Source organism: Dreissena polymorpha, chromosome 9 (genome assembly GCF_020536995.1).
Source record: "Dreissena polymorpha isolate Duluth1 chromosome 9, UMN_Dpol_1.0, whole genome shotgun sequence".
NCBI lineage: Eukaryota > Metazoa > Mollusca > Bivalvia > Myida > Dreissenidae > Dreissena > Dreissena polymorpha.
The window spans coordinates 38,413,857-38,434,463 of NC_068363.1; the positions used below are offsets into that span (position 1 = coordinate 38,413,857).

Below are 20,607 nucleotides of genomic sequence, written 5' to 3' on the forward strand. Positions count from 1 at the left end.
TGTTTGCAAAGGCCTTCAAAATTCAGTTCCAGCATTGAAAGAGTTAAAGCCAGGCTTAGGAGTTGGTGTCCGTAAGTCACAAATATTTTGAATTGCATTGTGCAAAACGGGGCTTAAAGCATGTGCCTAAAGTTTTGTCCCAGATTAGCCTGTGTAGTCCATACAGGATAATCAGGGACTACACTTTCCGCCTAAACTTGATTTTTTTCTAAGAAAAGACTTTCTTTAAACAGAAAATATCATATAAGTGTAGAAGTGTCAACCATGATTAGCCTGTGTGGAATGCACAGGCTTATCTGGGACAACACTTTACGCACATGCATTAAACCCCTTTTTCAGGAAGCAAGGCACAAATGTATAAATCTGTAGAAGCTTTTCAGTGTGTTTCCTAATAAAAAGTATTCATTTTTCTGACAATTCCCTGCATTAAGCCTGTAGGAGAAGATGTGATATGAGCATGAACAGAGATTTGTTGTTAATTTACATGTCTGCCGTTTCAGCTGAAATTGCAGAATGTTCAAATAATGAATAAGGAATATTAACCTGTTTGTGATGTCTAATATTTTACACTGAATTATATCAACATCCTGTCAATTTTCTGAGTCAATTTTCTGAGTTGAGATAATTTAATGTCAAAGCGTTGGGTGTTTTGCATTTGAAATGCGATTAAAAGGCTTAGTGTTTCTTTATCATGTTTTCAGAATGTATTTCAATGTTCCGTTTCTGGAATCACTTGATGTAGGTCTTTATAGTGCATTAAATATTCTTCTGTTATCTGAGCAGTTTGTCATCTCAAATGCACAATAAATTGATTTGAATTGATTATTCTGCCAGCAGGGAATTTATGGGGCTAATGTATAAATCCTCAGCTAGATTGTCTGTGGTTTATACTCGGCAGCTAAGTGCAAATAGATCTGACATAAGTCAGAGATGGCCTATTCATTAAGTTGTGCACCCCACTATCTAAAGAACTAAATGAAAGGGCCTTTATACCTTTCAATGCAGATTTTTTATGAATAGGGAAACAAATTAACATATGTTTTAAGCTCAAAGGTAATGTCTTCAGGTGCATTACTTTATGATGATGTCAGACTTTCTTTTTAATTTGTGCTTGACTTGCACTGAATTATGGCCTTTGTCTTCAATAGTGACATAATTTTTAAATTGAACCATGCAATTTATTTTACGGTCCTATTTCAAACTAATTTCAACAGGGTGACATAGATGAATGAAATGTAAGTAAATGCAAGTAAATACAATCTGAAGGAACACCAGCCTGAAGATATTGCAACCTTATCCTACGTGATCATTGAAATATGGACAGTTTTCAAAACTAATCTTGGAGGACAGATGAAGCATATTCAAGATAGAGCCATTATATGACTGAAGAAGATGGCTTCTTCACCATGATGGCATATAAGTGAAACCAAAATTGGCTCAATGAAGCGCAAGAAAATCCTTGGTCAGCAAAACAGTTGATAGCCATTGTTTTAATTGTTTTAATTGTTTTAATGATCATGCCAGCTGAGGTTCATAAAGCCCAAGATTTGTATGCCCCTGGATTGAATGATCGGGGGTATATTGATCTTAGCCTGTCTGTCTGTCTGTCATTGTGTGTGTGTCTGTCTGTCCCAAAACTTTAAGGTTGGTCATAACTTTTGCAATATTGAAGATAGCAACTTGATATTTGGCATGCATGTGTATCTCATGGAGCTGCACATTTTGAGTGGTGAAAGGTCAAGGCCATCCTTCAAGGTCAAAGGTAAAATATATGGCTTCAAAGCGGCGCAGTAGGGGGCATTGTGTTTCACAAACACAGCTCTTGTTTTTTATCAACTACAGTTAGTTCAATGAGGGAGATTCAATCCAGCAAGCAGTAATAGTATTGTGCATGCTCATGCTCTTACCATTAGACAACCACAAAAGCAGAATAGTTTTTTCTTTGCAACTGGTTTAATGCAAGGTATCTACATAAACTTGCTTGTCTGTGCATTAAACCACATTTTGTTTCATTCAAGCGTTGTGTTCACTGTTGGCAAAGACTATGCCAGTTTTTTCACAGATCTGAATAATAACCTTTTTCGATGAACGCAGTTTGACTAAAATGCTGACTTAGCAGAATTGAGTATTTGATTGTTAGTTCCAAATAATGTACTCCAGATAGGGAAGCCTGTATGGAAAAATTATATGTTCACATGCAGAGGCTTTTATTATGTCATGCACATGAGATTTCTTCTGTTTTAATCAAAGAAATTTTATTTAAAGTAAGACATTGCCTTAAAGGATGGTACAGTTTGTGTACTTAGGGGTAAAAAGGAATGTCTTGTCAATGTGCAACAGAAGCCCGGGTGATTGTGACACATTCAAGTGTCGGGCTGTCAGGCAATCTCATAAACTCTCATGTTACATCATTGTTTTTAGCAACCTCAAGTGTGCCATGTCGCCTTCAAGGACCACTTAAAAAGCACATTCAAACTCATGTGTGAAGAGCTGATGCAAAAAAGCAGATCAGGGTATTGATTGTCAATGCCTCTTACGTGGTTCTGGCACGCTCACAGTTGTAAAAAGAGATTAAAGTGTTTAACTTTAAAGGGAGATAATCTGGTTGAAACTGTATGGGATTATTTTTCAAAGAACTTGAATTACAACCATTGCTGTACACTCCCATCTGACCTGCTTGGACTTGATTATTGCTTTTTATTTGCAGCCTGTTTGATAACTTCTCAATTGTTTAAACTATTCTAAAAAATATTGAAAGAATTGTGTAAATGGCGTCTTCTCTATTGTGTATTTGTCGCTATTATTTGTTCGACTTGCGCTGTAAGAATGTTAACTACTAGATCATTGTGACAGTAGTCAAGCAATAAATTTAAAGTGTGTGTTAAAAGAATTGGGGAAACAGTATAGTGTTGTAAACAGCTGTGATTAGGAATTGTTTGCAAAATCTTTTATTTAAGAACTTTTATGTTAAAATAATTTTCCAATTGAAAATTAAGTTCATTTTGGGGAATTAACATCTACTTGCAAATAATTATTAAGATTTAATTAGTTTTGGTCAATCAGAAATTTATAGCTCTCTTTTCAAATGTATACTAAGTTACGCAGTAATTTGTTACAATTGGACACACATAAGTAATTGTACTTCTATTTATCAATTCAAGAAATTTATTTTGCTATGGACATTTGCAAATATAATGGATGAAAGGGCAACATACAGAGGTTCTTACCTTATCTAAACAGCTTAAGATTATAGTGTGACAATATTTGCTTTATATTCCCAATGGGTAATGGCCAAGTTGTAAACAAATTCTTTGGTCAGGGTTATGGTTTGACCAACAATTTGCATAATATAAAAATTTCTCATTTCTTATCACTTTTAGATAAGTTTCTTTTTATGCCTCCGAAGGAGGGCATATAGTGATTGCACTGTCCGTCTGTTTGTCTGTCTGTCTGTCTGTCATTCCGTCACACTTTTGTGTTCAGGTTTCGAAAAATGCTCATAACTTCTATGACGCTTCAGATGTAACCTTCATATTTGGTATACATGTGTATATGGACAAGGCCTTTCCATACGCACACAAATTTTGACCCCTTTGACCTTGACCTCGAACTAAGGGTCTGTGTTTAGGTTTCGAAAAAAGTGTTTTTCGGAGACATATGTCTTCCTATGGAGACAGCTCTTGTTATCACAACAAATGCCTGTTAAGCAGTAATTATTGTTATTAAAACAACAGTAATTGATATTGAAGTGGCATGGTTCGAGTCCTCAAGTGCGCAACTACACTAAAGCTTGCAGTCTTTGTGCATTGGCTAAAAACCCTGGTCATCCAGACTGGCTTTTTTTTATAAGTTGCTGGTCCAAACAAAAAGTTCAGGACTAAAATATAGATGTACATGTTTACAATGGAATAGTTTGCCTGTAGCAAAATGCAATCTGTTTGGTTGTTATCATGACAGTATTGTTCTTTTTTTCTCTCAAATTCTGGGTTAACTGGCTTATTATGTGAAAAAAAATTAAGAGTAAATCACTGATAAGTCACAAAAGTGCCCCTTTGAACAGAGGTTTAATTAATTGACAGTTGTTTCCAGTATCAATTATTTGACATTTTATGATCACAAAACATTTCAAAACTGAAATTTGCTATTGAGGCTTGCCTCAGCACTTGTTTTAAACATCATACTTCAAAATATTAATCTATCTTTTTGGTAACAAGATTAAGAAAATCTTTTTTTGACTTTGTATAGTGTAAATAGTTTAAGAATCCTACTGTAAATTAAATATATAACTGTACTTTGGAACAGTTATTTCATTTTAACTGAACAAGAGTGTCAAATTCCTATCAACAGAACACAAAAATCTTGACTAAATCATATACCCTTGTTGTTATTTACCCATTGTAATCCTTGTTCATTGTAAAGAATCAGATTTGTATCAAGTCCTTTGATAGCCTTCTTGATTTGTCTATGAATTGCTCTTTTTAAGTGTGGAATATTTGATACGTTTATGAACACTGTATTGTAGCTGGTCAATTGGTCATGATTTGATCTTTCGTCAGTTTGTGCTTCATTTGCTTACTAAAGCTCCCTATCCAAAGTGTTGAATAAACGTCTGAAAAATATTTGTTCAATAATACCATCAAAACTATTCAATAATACCATCAAACCATTTGCATTGAAATTCCATATTTCATGTTGCACCTTAAAAATAGGAGTTGTGAAAGAATTATGTGTTACTTTACCTGGAGTTATTTTTTTATTAATATTTAAGTCTATTTTACTTAAAATGTGTAAGCTGTTTATTTCTAGGAATTTATCTGGCAGAAAGGAGTATGATAAACTTGTTTTTTGTAAGCAGGAAATGATTTGTTCAACTCAAAAGTTAGCTTCATTAGTTTTAACTGTGACACAGCTGCTCTCACTTTCTGTGACACAGATTTATTGAGTTCTCAAATTTTCCCACTTATTTGTGAACATGCAAAAACTTGTTATCTACAAGATTATCTCTCTTGAAAAGCTTTGTTTTAAGGTTAAATGCCTATTGTAGTTAAATGAATGGGGCAAAAAATGAACTAGCTGAAAAGTTTTGATGTTTAAAATTAAAATTAAACTTTCTCAATTTAATTTTTGCCCACTTTGATAGTACAAAATCAAATACTGAATGTCAATATTCAAGTATGAGTTGCCTATTTTATCAGCGCTTATTCAATGGATCGAAAGTTTTGGCAAACGTTCACAAACATTCTTCAGTATACAGTGGATATTCGTGTGTGTGTGTGACTCTGTGTGGTTTATGTGGGAAATGTAAGGCTGCTCCATAGATGGGCATGATTTGGATGGGTGGAAGGCAGTGGGGGAATTCTTACATGCTGGAGATATTGAAGGACTTAAGAAAGGTTTATTAAATATTGGCAGTTATCACTTAATGAGGGTTTCCTTGACAGGCGCGCTGAGTGTGTGTTATTGATGTACATGGATCTTGTATGTTTGAATGTTGAACAGTATTGGGATTGTGTGAATGAGGACACGTCTTAACCTTTTGTAATTTATAATTCAAATATTTTGGTTACCAAGTTTTTTTTTTATAGAATAAAAGGGTTATTATTTTGGCACAAGTTGTTAGAAGAAAACTTCCATTTTCTTGACTATTTAAAGTTTTAACGTGCTTTGTTTTTGAAATATTTCTTTTCTAAAGATGTCTGATGCTCAGCGACATGTTTGCATATTTCAAATGAAATGTGTACAATTTAGCCTGCTTGTGTAGCTGTGGGTGGATGCATCAGTAGTGTAATGGCTTTGACTTTTACCTAATACATATTCAGTGTAATTTCAAACTGCATCAAAGCTAATGGTATTCAGTTACACGCTTGAACAGCTCTTAGCAGGCTACTCTATGGAGATTGCCAGCCTGTTGCCTAAGTGATGCTGGTATTATTGCAACATAAACAAGGTCTGATTGCTGGAAATTTATTTGTTTAAATTGATTTTGTTTGAATGTCACAGGGAACTTTTCTGCAACAGTTGAAAGAGAATTGAAAATCAGTCCTGGTCTGGTGTATCACTTGCAGTGTTACATTCTAATGGTTACATAATGTGTTTACCTAGATATCATTGAATGCCCAGGATTTGGTTTGTTCAATATGTTCATCTTTATGGTATGGGTCTTATTGATCCCCAGGCGGGTTCCTATCTTTGATTGTTTTACTCCACTATTGTCCCCTGTGTGTGCTATTTGAAGTTAAGTGGTGATCTCCACTTAGAACACTGATATAAGAAGCTATAAACATTTCTGATAAGGCTTTTAACAGCGTTGTGCGTTTCAAGTGATTTTTTTATTTTTTTTGAAGTGTTGATTGAACTTGATTGAATTCTGCTTCATACATTGATACAAACATTTTGTGTAATGTTACATTCATTATGTGAAAACATTAGGAAAATAAAATATAAAGGTTATGTAAATCAAGAACATTTTTATACTCATAGCAAAATTTGTTGGTTATCTGTTTTAAGTCGAGCCAGTTCACAATTTATGTTGTTGCATTGTTCTGATGTTTTTAAGATGATAAAGAATTTTTGAACAGTTAAAGTTGCATGAATTGGTCTTGAAATCAGACCAGGCTTTATATACTATTTGTAAATTTCAATTGTTGAATGTTCAGTATGTGCATAATCTCTGGTATTATCTGTAAGCAAACTGTTGATGGTATAAACCAATATTGGCTCAAATATTCATCTGTAAATTTGCAAGGTGTTATAAACTTATAATAAAACATTGTTGAACAATATTTAAAGAACAATGTCAAAATTTAATTGAAAAATTGTTTACAAGAAAGTAAGGTTAAATATATAAATTTATAAATAAAAAAATAAACTGTTTTTATTAATTATGTGAATAAATTGTTCTACATAGTGTAGTATTTATCCAATTAGAATCATAACATGCATAATTAAAATATAAAGCAAAACTATAAAATAGTATTATGAATTATAAATTTTTGTATACTGACTATAATTTATTATTAATTTATTAAAATAGAATGTGAAGCAATTTTAAGTGAAGATTGGGAGCCACTATTTTTCACACATTCCTGCCTAGACAGATTGAAAGTACAGTCAACAGAATTTGATAACTTCCCCCTTTCCAAACAGTGTTTCACAAGTGCCTGTCACATTGCCTTTGTGGGTGTCATCTTTCAAACATTAAAAATCAATTTTGATTTCTGCCATTATTGGTGGTGACAGGAGAACTATTCTAAAATGATAAGTTTTATTGCAGCTTTTGTGATTGTTGAATACCATGTAATGGTTCTTATAAATGGCCGGCTTTATATTACATTAAATTTGTGACAGTAAATCAGTGCTGTGGAATTGGGTATCTTTTTAATTTCACTTTGGTTGAGTGCCATGTAAGCATTTATGGGATGTTTTTATCGGAAGCTGGTTTCAATGTTCAGAGTTGATTATTGACATTGGGTACATTTGGATTGTGTTGTTTCTGTTAGTTTAATTATTAAACTGGAATCTTTCCCCCCTGTCAGGGTGATTTTCTGTGCCTCCGTTATCAGATTGCTAGTGAAGTTTGTTAGATTTATTGATTAGTTGACTCAGTAATTATTTGGACGCGGTTGTAATTTGTTTAATTGGTGGTTTAACAGGATTTGATTTCAACAGTGTTCAATTCATTTCTGCACTGCTTCAGTATAATTTGAAAGAGAACGCACATATTTAACTGTGTGTATATTTTGTTATTAACAGGAGTTTATAGTAAAGCATGACACTGTACTGAAATGGATTAAGCATAGATAGAGAATTATAAAGGAAATATGGCACAAAATACAGAGGATTATTTGTGTGCACCATCTAAAACATGGTTGGAACGCTACGAAGAGTTGGCCAACATTTCGTATCCACGAGTGGTAGTGGAGGATGTGGTGGAGCCCTTTAGTCAAGGTCAGATGGTGACCTCGACCCCTTACAAAGGTCAGGAGGCCACAAGGAGGTCCAACAACGGCAATCCTCAAATGGATGAGGACAACAATGTGAGATTTATATTGACCATCATCATGACCTTGACAGAAACATGTCAAGGTCACCAGGAAATCAAAGTTATGGCTTCGATGAAAGTCTATTGGAGTCTAGTCAGCAATCTCCCTACGCAAGAAAGGAAACAAGAAAGGAAACAATTGATGATATTGTGAGAAAATATTCTTCACCTCGTGAACTTCCAAGAGTGGATGATAGACCAGAATCAGATGTGGAAATGGAAGAGGAAGTACAAAATAACAGAGGCAATGTTCCACCCCCTTCGCTAGGGGCCCAGATGACCTATAGCCCTTACAGAGGCCCCATTCAGGATGAGATACATACACAACCTTACTATGGGCCTATCGTTAGTACAATTAGAACAGATTTCAATGAACCTTCACCGGATGGTTCAAGGGTCACAGGTCAAACAACGCCAAGTGCTGCTAGTATTATTAATAAAGTGTATAACAAAGTCAGTGATGAAAGAGTGGATGAACTAAGTAGCAAATACAGGGCCAGAATGTCCAAGACTGTGAGCAAACCTATTAAGAATCATTATCGAAGCAAGTCTGACAATTTTCGTGATGACCTTGGCACAGATTTGGGGTCAAAAACTCAGACTCAAGTACGTAATGACTCGATAATGAGAAAATATGAAAATGCTGTTTTGCAGATTGACAAGCTGGAAGCGAACATCAAATGTCTGCGAATGGAAGTTAACAGCCTGTCTGCGTCTAAGAAGCAAGCTGAAATGAGGGTAAGCAATTATTTATTTATTTGAGGCCCCTCTAGGAAAAAGTTTGCTTGATGAATGTGCGTAAAATTTCATCCAAGATAAGCCTGTGCAGTCCGCACATGCTTTTAAGGGACGACACTTTTCTGATCTCTTCTCAGCAAAAATCCAGTGGGGCTGGATAGTGTCGTCCCCAATAAGCCTGTGTGGAGTTCACAGGCTAATCAGGGAGGGCACTTTACACGCATTAAGCTCAGTTTTCTCAGAATGAGATCTGATTTGTTCATAAGACCATGTGTTCATTAACGTTTTTCAGGCTTAAGTTTAACACGAGTCTGAAATCTAAGGACTAGGCTTGCATTGGCAACTTAAATTGAGATCAATTATATTTAACACATACTTACAAAGATCTGTTCTGTTATGAGTTTTTTTTTATGTGATCCTTCATCAGTTATTTATGTTTTTTTAATGTTGTCAGAAAAAACCATACTTTGCCATCATCATTATTTGCTAAGTTAATTTTTTTTGTTAACAAATAAGCCCCACAGAAAATATTTCATGTTTGAAGTTTTAACCAGTTTATGACTGTGTACCTTCTATTTAAAAAATGAGTTCATTGACTCGACAATATTTTGTATGGGGTCAGAGATGAAATATAATTTCCTTATGGAAATAATTGTATTGAAAACCTTTCATCAAAATGTAAATGCAGAATAATTTAATTAGTATCCATTTAAACTTTGACGGTATTCATTTAATATTCAGATTAAATCCAGAATTAGAATTTGTGTTTACAAAACTGAACTTTCAGGTGCACTTAATGAATATTTATTATATTATATTCATGGTAAAATACTTTTGCTCATGTCTTGTTAAAGCTCATCAAGCAAAAGTAGAGGAAGAATATACAAATTCTCCCTATTCAAATTATCAGTGCTGCATAATTTGGCAAATAAATTGAATGAAAGTATTATCTGATATGGCCTTGTCACCCAAAGCGTTGCAGTGCCTTGTAATTATTCTCTTAATTTCAGTTAGAAATTCTATCCAATTAAATGATGTGACATACCATCTAATTAAAATTTGGGTGTAATCTATCATGTTGAAAGGTATTGAAATGGAAGCTCTGCTCGATATTTGGTTACAATCAATTGAATTTATGACTGCGGGATATTAATCAAACTGACTTCACTTTTCATTAAATTTCAATATTGATTTCATGAACTCGCCTTTTTATTGCATCTTATTATGTAGCAAGTTAAATCCTTTTTGGAGGATTCTTTGATTTGATTAAGTGTTTCTACCCAGTGATAAGTAAGTTAGCTATAAATATTGGTATATCATTAACAAGTTGAGTAATTACATAAAATTCTCGTTAATTTCTGGTATGAAAAACTGCATGTATTGTTTTGTATTATGCTTAGACAACCAGATTAAAATAGCTCACCCTTCTCATGAGCCGTGCTCTGTTTAAAGGGGGTTTAATGAATGTGCTTAAAGTGTTGTCCCAGATTAGCCTGTCGACTACACTTTCTGATTCATCTGGATTTTTGCTTAGAAGAGACTTTCTGTAAACAAAAAATACTATTAAAGCAGAAAGTGTCATCCCTGATTAGCCTGTGCAGATTGCACAGGCTAATCTGGGACATCACCTTACGCACATGCATTAAACCCCCTTTTCTCAAAGCATGGTACAGATTAATGTTAAGCTCCAGCTGTGTTAACTAATAATAGGATTTGCTATAATCAATTTGGTTCAACTATTGTTGACACTGTCGAATTGACATCCGTCCCGGTGCCAGCGTAGTGCCAGTCCCCGAGTGTCACCTTCTGGTATTCGTTGTAAATATTTTACCGTAATGGTGTTAGAATTCTGATCCGTTCAATACCGTTTTCACAAAACTGCTGTTGTGATGAAAAGATAACAGTCATAATAGATGACAAAATGTTTAATATTTCATGACCAGCGTCTCCCATAGAAGTCATGCTCATGGAATTGACAAGATGCATTGAATTTTATGAATAAATATTTTCCCCTTTGAATGCTTGTTTTACTGATACACTTAACATTGTGCGAAAATGAGTTATTTGCATTAAAAAAGAAAAACTTTCAAAATGATCTTACACTAGATTCATCATCTTTTGTTGTTGCACAACAGTGTTAGGGAAAGCTCCCCATTTATTTATTTAAAATGTCATATGTATATCATTGGAAAAAACTAACCTTAACAGCATTTCTTACATTAAAAATTGTAAGTGGACTAGCAAAATTGTTTCACAAAAATTCCTGCATATTATGACATACTGGTGGCCCATGCAGATCACATACCAATGATATTTCCATTACAAATGTATCTATATAAATGATTGTCAGCCTGTGTTTGATTAGTTATATAACAAATATTGTATGTTTTATCCATGTTTTGTATGGTTTCAGATTGCAGAGTTGCAGAGTGACTCTGACAGTTTGAAGTCTGACCTGGGGGAGGCCAGGGCTCAGTACAAGGACTGCGCCCAGGAGGTGGGTGGAGTGAGTTGCCTGTCAGGGTCCAAAACATACATGTAAACTGTAGGTTGCACATCTTGGGTCTTTCCATTTGCTTTTTCAGAGAATATGTGGGTTTTCTTATAAAATCTACCGACCACACACACAATTTAGAGGCAACTGGCCTTGTGCAGCCCTTAATTGCCATGACTAGATGATATAGATTGAACACAAACATGGGTTTTTCTGCTATGTAAAAAAGTCTTTAAAACAGACCCGATCCTAAAGCAAACGGACCGGATCCCCATCCCCCCCTTCCCCCCCCCCCCCCCCCCAAAAAAAAAAAAAATCTTTTTTTTTTTTTAAACAAAGAAGTCTCTTATGACTTATGATTATTAGATTCTATATCTCAAATTTATTTTTTTAAAGATCCTACACAATTTTTAACTTTAATTAAGTCCTTTTTGTCTATAAATATTTCCCAAAATTGCCACTTTTATCGATTAAATAATCCCAATTTGACCAGACTCCTTTTCCCTAAATGGCTAGAAAGCCCCCTGACAAAAGCATCCAATTTTGTTTTAAGTGTTAAATCCTTAACATCTTTTAAGTTTTCATGTATGACTTACAAGTATGTTTGATTTTGGCTCACCTTGGCACGTTGAGTATTTGTTGGTGTATCTGTTCTTAAATTGTTGAATGCGAATTCATTAATTTAGCCTTGGTGGGTGACCTAGGGTTATTTTGGACCTGATGTATAGTAAAATTATTGATACATTTCTTTTGCAATTTAGTTTTACAAATTAGCAAGTTTAGTTAAAATTAGTTATCATAATTTTGATTATAATTTGTTTTTACTGTAAATACCGTAATTACTCTATGTTTTCGGACACTCTTAAGTTTTCGGACACCCCTTTTTTAGCAAAAATAATTATTTTTCGTGATTCTTAATTTTTGGACACACGACTTTTCGTCCATAATTAATGTCTCTAAGTTTTCGGGCAGTATATTTTACAGCGCTATTTTACCAAATTTCGGTCCTGTTTTCGATATCTAATGACACTTCTATCATGGGGTTTTACAACCAGATTAACATCATAAGACATGGTAGGTGCATGCCTGAGGGCAACGGACCATTACATTTGCGTTATTGGGTAAATAACCTTGTAAACTGGTATTAAACAATGGTTTCGCCCGATAGCATAAGCGTTATGACAATTACCAGGGGTAGTGCCAATTAACAGTTCGATTATCTGCCGCAATGGTACTACCTCTTCTCAGTAAAATAACTGTGACAAATACTAAACGCTTCAAAGTCTGATGCACCCTATTGCAAGTTTTACGAACAATGGAAGGTGTTAGACAACAACTATTGGAAATGAACAAACAAAGAATTCATAGTTTGCTTTTTTTATTGCGTTAATTACAGGTACATACTAGCGAGTATCGGTACATCACATGCTCATCTTTGAACTCGTTGGTCAAAGTACAACCTTGTAGTAACTTTCTGTCAAATAATTTAAGCATTTAAAATTATTTAAAATGCAGTGCAAACATATATAACTGTAATTTATACTATACGGCATGGTATTTTACAAGCGCATGCTATTACCGGTAGTCGTTAAAACAATGGACGCTATTTTCTGACACTTAAATTTTCGTCTATGAGTTTTCGGACACCTGTATTTTGTGAATATTTTTCGTATCTAAGTTTTCATAGAAAACATAGAGCAATTACGGTAGTATAGACATTAGGGTAGGCGTTACTATGACTTTGTTTTAATTGTTATTTTTTATACCAAAGTAGTGTTTACGAAAAGAAAATTCCCTTGCTCTGTTTGTTTGCTTTTCTAAGTAATTAAGAATTATGCAAAGTATATTTTATGATCTGTGTAACCACAGAGTTAGCTCAATCTACAGTTACTGATGTAAGTAACTGCCTGCTCAAAAGTACATTTTCTTATACGCTTAACTGAAGAAGCACTCTCAAAAGTACATTATCTTATCCATATAACTGCAGAAGCACTCTCAAAAGTACATTCTCTTATCCATATAACTGCAGAAGCAGTCTCGAAATACATTTTTTGATTTTCTGATTAGTACTTTTGCATCCCCATGCTCAATGTACATGTTTTCGACTCTGTGTCACTGAGCAGCTTGCGCACCACGAGGAGAAGCTGATGTTGATGGAACAAAGCCTCCAGACGACCCAGGAGCAGCTGAGTCAGCGGGTCACAGAGGTCGTGAGGCACGAGCAGGTCAACAGGAAGCTCGAGATGGAACTGAAAACATTGAGAGGTATGTATTCTTCAGATATAATTATTTGTGTCCTTAAAATAAGTATTTTGAAGGGAAGAAAACTAAATTGCCAATCCTTGCACGCTCAATTCTGTTTGTATGTCTCACATGATAGACTTTATCTGTTTATAAGACTTGCCTGATGTTCTTTAAATATCACTGCCTCTCATAATATAATAATATGTGGACAGATTCTTGTATAAAATAATGTAGAGTAATAATTCTCATACTTTTTTTAAGTGTACAATTCTGATTTACAAGTAGCTAGGCTGGCATAAACATTGTGATAGCTGACCCTTATTATATCCCTGTAAAATATAGTGAAAATGATCTAAAAAACAAACAAACAAGCAAGTATATACTTATATCATACTGCATCAAACTAGTCGGTAAACTGGCAACTATTATATGCCTGTTAAACATACTGACAAATGTATAAAAAGCAACAAAAAACAAGCAGGTATATACCTGTTTCAGACTTCAACTAGAACTCACTTGATAAGTGTGAGTAGGTAAACTGACCGCTATGATAAGACTGTAATAAATAGTAAAAAAAATGTTCAAAAAACAAACACACTTATATATACCGGTACCTATTTCAGACCGCAACTCAAACTCTGAGGAGGAGATAGAGGAACAGAAGTGTGTGATAGACAAGCTGCGTAAGGACATGATGCACGTCAAGGAGGACCACCATGCGGCGGTGCAGGAGGGGCTGGCGTACAAACAGCAGGCCCACAAGTGTCAGGTGGAGCTGGAGGGTGCAACGGAGCAGGAGAAGATGCTCACTGAACAGGTGCGTTGTGGGGGGTTAGAAAATGTTGAAAATGGGTTGTTGGGGTGTGAAAACTGGTTGTGGGCTTGTGAAAACCTGTTGTGGGCTTGTAAAAACCAGTTGTGGGCTTGTGAAAAACGTTGAGGCCTTGTGAAAACCAGTTGTGGGCTTGTGAAAAATGGCTGTGGGTTTGTGAAAAATGGTTTTGGGCATGTGAAAACTGGTTATGGGCTTGTGAAAACCAGAAGTTGGGAGGAATCTTAGATTTGAAGCACAGTTTAACAATTGAAAAAAGGAGCTTAATGCATGTGTGTGTAGTGTTGTCCAGATTAGCCTGTGCAGTGTGCACAAGCTATAATCAGGACCAACCCTTTCCACTGTGCAGTGTGCACAAGCTATAATCAGGACCAACCCTTTCCACTATGCAGTGTGCACAAGCTATAATCAGGACCAACCCTTTCCACTGCAGTGTGCACAAGCTATAATTAGGACCAACCCTTTCCACTGTGCAGTGTGCACAAGCTATAATCAGGACCAACCCTTTCCACTGCAGTGTGCACAAGCTATTATTAGGACCAACCCTTTCCACTGTGCAGTGTGCACAAGCTATAATCAGGACCAACCCTTTCCACTGCAGTGTGCACAAGCTATAATCAGGACCAACCCTTTCCACTTTGTGCAGTGTGCACAAGCTATAATCAGGACCAACCCTTTCCACTGCAGTGTGCACAAGCTATAATTAGGACCAACCCTTTCCACTGTGCAGTGTGCACAAGCTATAATCAGGACCAACCCTTTCCACTGCAGTGTGCACAAGCTATAATCAGGACCAACCCTTTCCACTTTGTGCAGTGTGCACAAGCTATAATCATGACCAACCCTTTCCACTTTGTGCAGTGTGCTATAATCAGGACCAACCCTTTTCACTTTTGTGATACTTTTTTGTTAAATGGAAGTGTCATTTCAGTGAAAAATCCAAATTAGGGGGAAAGTGTCATCCCTGTGTGTGGACTGCACAAGCGAATCTGGGATGACACTTTACACACATGTTTTTAGCATCGTTTCCCTGAGACAAGCTCAAATGTACTCACTGATAAACAACTAGAGTTAAAAAGTGTAATACAATTCAACATTTCTATTATATTTGATTTTCCAAACACCTCAATGATTTTTGCTTTATTGCTGCATTATATTACATGGTTTTTAATTGTTCAACCCTTTTTTGGTTAATTTGTAAACTGTTTTTGTTTCATGTTAAAATAAACAGCATCTCATAGTAAGTTATCTAAAGATTGTCACACATGATGAAACTTAAAACGTTTACTACTGCTTTGTTATTTAGTAAATTTGTTACATAAACAGCATTTTATAACATGTAATCTTAAGATTATGAAGAAACTTGAAACTTGGCACTGCTGCTTGCAGGTTGAGCAACAAGACTCGATCCTGACCCAGCTGCAGACTGAGCTGCGTGGGGAAAGGGACCGGCACCAGGAGACAGCGCAGATGCTTCAGGCAGCCCGTAGGGCCAACTCTGACCTCGAAGATACCATGGAGATCAACAACAAGGACATTAAGGAGCTCTCCAACAAGGTGGGTTTGGGGTGATTTGTTGTCAGCAAGGCTATTGGTTCTCTGTTTGGTTGTCTGTTTTCTTTTGTTTTGTGCATGTATAAGGGTTGTTTAGCCACAAAACATTTTAAGTTTTATTTTTAAAATTATAAAACAGGTTTTAAGTGTGACACAACACAAGTATTTTTGTTTTTTTACTGAATTATACAGATTTGTGTACAACACAGAAGGCCCTCATTTGATAAAGACAAACTTTTTTTTCTCATGTTTATATTCACAGTTGTCCTCTAAGTTTTCTCGTTTCTATGTTTGTATTCATAATTTTACTCTCTGTTCTCTTATCTAGCTCCTGGAGCGAGAGGAACTGGTAAAGAAGCTGCGAGACGACCTGGAGGACCAAAGCAAGCGTATCCAGGCACTGAAGGAGGACCTGGCAGAGAGGGACGGGCAGCTCCATGTTGCCAGGATGAACCTGCAGCAGCAGCAGAAACAGAACCAGCTGCACCAGCAGGAGGTAGGGCCATAGTTAAGTGTGGGAGTAGGGCTGCAGTGATGGGGGCCAAAGTTTATTGGGAGTGAACAGTGCTGGGGGCTGAAGTTTATTTGGAGTGAAAAGTGTTGGGGGCAACTTTTTATGGGAGTGGAAAGTGCTGAGGGCCGAAGTAAATTGGGAGTGGAAAGTGCTGGGGGCTGAAGTTAATTGGGAGTGGAAAGTGCTTGGGACCACAGTTTATTGGGAGTGGAAAGTGCTGGGGGCCGTTGTTTATTGGGAGTGGAAAGTGCTGGGATCTGAAGTTTATTGGGAGTGGAAATGGCTATGGGCTGAAGTTTATTGGGAGTGGAAAGTGCTGAGGGCTGAAGTTTATTGGGAGTGGAAAGTGCTGAGGGCTGAAGTTTATTGGCAGTGGAAAGTGCTGGGGGCTGAAGTTTATTGGGAGTCAAAGTGCTGAGGGCCGTAGTTTATTGGGACTGGAAAGTGCTTTGTGCCAAAGTTTATTGGAAGTGAAAAGTGCTGGGGGCTGCAGATAACTGAGAGTGGAAAAATCTTGTATTGATACATGCCATTGTACAACTGGTTTTATTAAACCAGCTTACTATGAATTTCTTATGTATTAGTGTATTATTTTTATTCTATATTTATTGAAAGAGGTTTTTGAGAACAGTGCATTTATTGCTGGTTTTTCGTGGATATTTAAATTCTTTGCATTGGCCAAAGAATTATAAAAAATTGTGCAAGTGAGCCGATAAAAAAGTAAGTAGTATCATAAGGAGAATTAAAGTCTCACCTATTTATATTTAAAAGAAAGTGGTTTTCAGTCTAGTTTTGGAAAAAAATAATTTGTGTATTATTTGTTCACCTGCAAACTATGCGCTGAACTTATTTACGCTGTGAACCAGTACAGGAGAATTTGGGAAACAAAATTTGCCTTTTTTTTATCTGCGTCAATTTTCATGATTTAAATATTATGCGTCCCCCAAGACACGATTTGAGACAATTTTTTGTTTGTGTGTGATTTAAGTGTGTGAAATATGCAAAATTAGGGGGTAAACATATTCCTAGATTCTTCTATATTCCATGGTTACCACTCGGTCCCTCTGTTTCCTCCCCCAGATCAAGCGCTACGAGGAGACCCTACAGCAGCTGCAGGCCGATCTAGAGCGGAGCCAGGAGAACTACCGCAAGGCACACGCGCAGCTCATGCAGAATGAGGAGAGACTACACGACCTTAAGGTGAGCAGAATAATCACCATGAAAACATATGGAGGGGGGTGGAGGTAAAGGTCAGGAAAAGCCCCATAACTGCTCCTTTTTGGTTCTCAAACCACACCTCTGTATTGTGGTTCACTCAGAGGGGGATTGATGATCAGCAAAGGAAGTGTAATATCAGATGAAATGTTCGCATGTACACTAATATGCACAAATAAAATGTTCAACGTTTATATACTGTAATATGTTAAATTAAAATGTTGAAAATGCTGAAAAATAACTATTTTTATTTCACAGAACTTCCACCACCTCTTTGTACAAGCTATGACCCTAAATCTGTTTTATGCAATGCTATCATTTCAAGTTAAATGGTGAGTGTGTGGGTCTAGTGGTAAGCACTCTGGATTTAAAATCCAGAGGTTTGGTTGGTGTGTTGGTCTTGTTATAAGCACTCTGGAGTTAAAATCCAGAGGTTTGTGGACCGTTTCCTGTCAATATATCTCTTCCCATCTGTACACAGGTCCAGCTGACCACGGTGCAGGGCAACCACAAGGAGTCCATGGAGCAGCTGGGAGACAAAAGTCAGCAGGTGGCCATGCTCCGCAACGAGATCTCACGGGTACAGCAGCAGAACGAGGCCATGGCTGACGATGTGAGTCATTCTTTTAACAAAAGCATTCCAAATTCAGTGAAACGTGTGAGGCAAATCTAAAAAATATTGGCAAGGTTTGACAAACTTATGTCTGAAACGAACATGGAAAACTGTATGTTAGCCCTTTACCACATAGATACGTATTTTTACTCATTTGTAGTCCTTCAGAAATTTAAATTAAATTAAAGGCCTTTCTTACTAGATTCAAGTTTTCAAAACTTCATTTCCAATCCTTAGATACTGATGAGCAGCAAACCTAATAGAACCTGAATAGACTGGGAGTTATTTGCAGGCTGTTCTGGTTTTATGCTGTGTGTACATAGCAATTTTCACTTTGCTTCTTATAGGTGAAAAGGTTAAAAAGATAATCTAATTGATTGACCATGTTTCTGCCAAAAATTCAACTCAAACAAAAATATGTATGACATGCCTTCAGATTTTTTAAAGAGCCAGAGCCAGTCCTCATTTTTATGCTATTAAGTTCTTTGCTGCTTATAATGAGTTATTTGAATACTTTTTTCTGTGATGACATCTCCATGAAAAGATATAAAAGCCTCTTATAAATACAGATTTACTATCTGCATCATTTCACATTTGCTTTTTTACCAATATCATTTTTTGCTTGTGTATCAACTTAATTGGCCAGACAGTACTGTTTTGACATGCAAATGGTAAAACAGTAAAATTTTGTTTAAATATGACAAAAATTTGTGAAAGATTCTTTGGATACCTCTGATATGTACTCTCATTTATCCATCACAAATTTCATTGCATATTCTATCACATATCTACCCTTAGCCTACCTATCATTATACTCGCAAATTATCACAATTTCCATGCCATATCTCCAGCTGTCCCAGTACGAGCAGAAGACGAAGCAGCTGAAGAACGAGCTGAAGAAGCTACAGGACCACACGCGAGCCTCCGAAACGGAGCTCCAGTCCTTCGAGATGAAGTATGCAGACCTGCAGCAGGATGCCATCCAATCCCAGGACAGGAACCGCCAGAGTCTGCAGGAGCTCTCCGCCAAAGAGGAGGAGCTGGTCGTCGTCAAGGTGGAGTTGTCTGCCCTCCACGAGAAATACAAGCTGAGATGTAACGAGGTGGGTAGCGGTGATTTTTTCAGTCGTTTGATTTAGCCTTAGGTTTATGAAATGTTCTCGAGTCTATTTCCTGGCTCGAACCAGTATTTGGTATCTGTGTTTGGGAATGGGTGAAAAGACACTCTCTTAGCAGGGACTCCTTTGACATCCCGGTTGCTAGGTAAACACCATATGCACTACGCCATGGCCACCTGTTTGATTAAACAGTAAGTTAGCTGATAGCTTATTGTTACACCATTTAGAAAATACTGGTCTCAGAATTGACACCAATGAGGCCTTTGAGTGTTTAAGAAAAGTGCTGTAAAGCGTCGCAGTAAAAGCAAGCTCATATAGCTAGACTGTGTAAGAGCTTCTTATAAGCCCCCCCTTCTAAATTGCTACAATGTCTTAAGTGATTTTGGTATTATTCAACTTAACACCTAATTTGTAGAAATAGTTTTAAGCTATAAAGATTTTGTAGTCAAAAAGATATACCAGACACATTACCAAAATATTTTTTTTCTGGCCTTGAAGGAGGGCATATAGTGATCGCTTTGTCTGTCTGTCTGTCCGTCCGTCTGTCTGTCCGTCACACTTTGCGTTTAGGTTTCGAAAAATGCTCATAACTTCTGTCGTGTCGCTTCAGATGTAACCTTCATGTTTAGGTATGCATGTGTATATGGACAAGGCACACCATACGCACACACATTTTGACCTCTTTGACCTTGAACTTAGGATCCGTGATTAGGTTTTAAAATCTGCGTTTAGGTTTCGAAAAATGCTCATAACTTCTATCAAAGCATTTTTTTGTGTGCATATGCCATCCTATGGAGACAGCTTTTGTTTATGCTTAGAATAGATCATTTAATGGAGCAGTATATGAAAAAACGTGTACAATTTATAAGGTATGTAATTTGTGCATTCTTTGATTGGATAAGAAATGCAATCATACATTATTAGCGTCATTATTGGTTACAGTCTGAGAAGATTCTGAATGAGCTGGATCTGATGCGTCAGAACTACCACAGCGCCAACGAGGAGATAAAGGGCCTGCGTATGGCCCTGGAGGAGTCGCGTACCAACGGGGACCGGCTACACAAGGAGAGCGAGCTGGTGGTGCAGAACGTCAACACATGGGTGCAGGAACAGAAGTAGGGCACTTGTTTTTATAGTGTTTTTTGGAAAATAATTAACACTCTAGATCTTAACTTTGGAGAGCTCGTACTTACACAAATCTTAACAATAATTAACTATTTAGTAATATTTTTTATGGCCATGGT

At 36.4% G+C, this 20,607-nt stretch overlaps 1 protein-coding gene across 17 annotated transcripts in view; it reads left to right on the forward strand.

Annotated features, from left to right (window-relative positions):
• LOC127843761 (golgin subfamily B member 1-like) overlaps positions 1-20,607 on the forward strand; it is a 141,311-nt gene that overhangs the window by 102,045 nt on the left and 18,659 nt on the right. For all 17 annotated transcript variants that reach the window (XR_008032324.1, XR_008032325.1, XM_052373508.1 and 14 more), the window contains 10 exons: positions 8,696-8,779; positions 11,193-11,276; positions 13,397-13,538; positions 14,141-14,334; positions 15,739-15,906; positions 16,232-16,399; positions 17,498-17,617; positions 18,114-18,245; positions 19,097-19,348; positions 20,306-20,478. Coding sequence is in view for 15 of the 17 variants with exons in the window: in XM_052373508.1 (XP_052229468.1) it covers positions 8,696-8,779; positions 11,193-11,276; positions 13,397-13,538; positions 14,141-14,334; positions 15,739-15,906; positions 16,232-16,399; positions 17,498-17,617; positions 18,114-18,245; positions 19,097-19,348; positions 20,306-20,478 (1,517 nt within the window). In the remaining 2 variants the exon portion in view is untranslated. The remainder of the gene's footprint in view (positions 1-8,695; positions 8,780-11,192; positions 11,277-13,396; positions 13,539-14,140; positions 14,335-15,738; positions 15,907-16,231; positions 16,400-17,497; positions 17,618-18,113; positions 18,246-19,096; positions 19,349-20,305; positions 20,479-20,607) is intronic.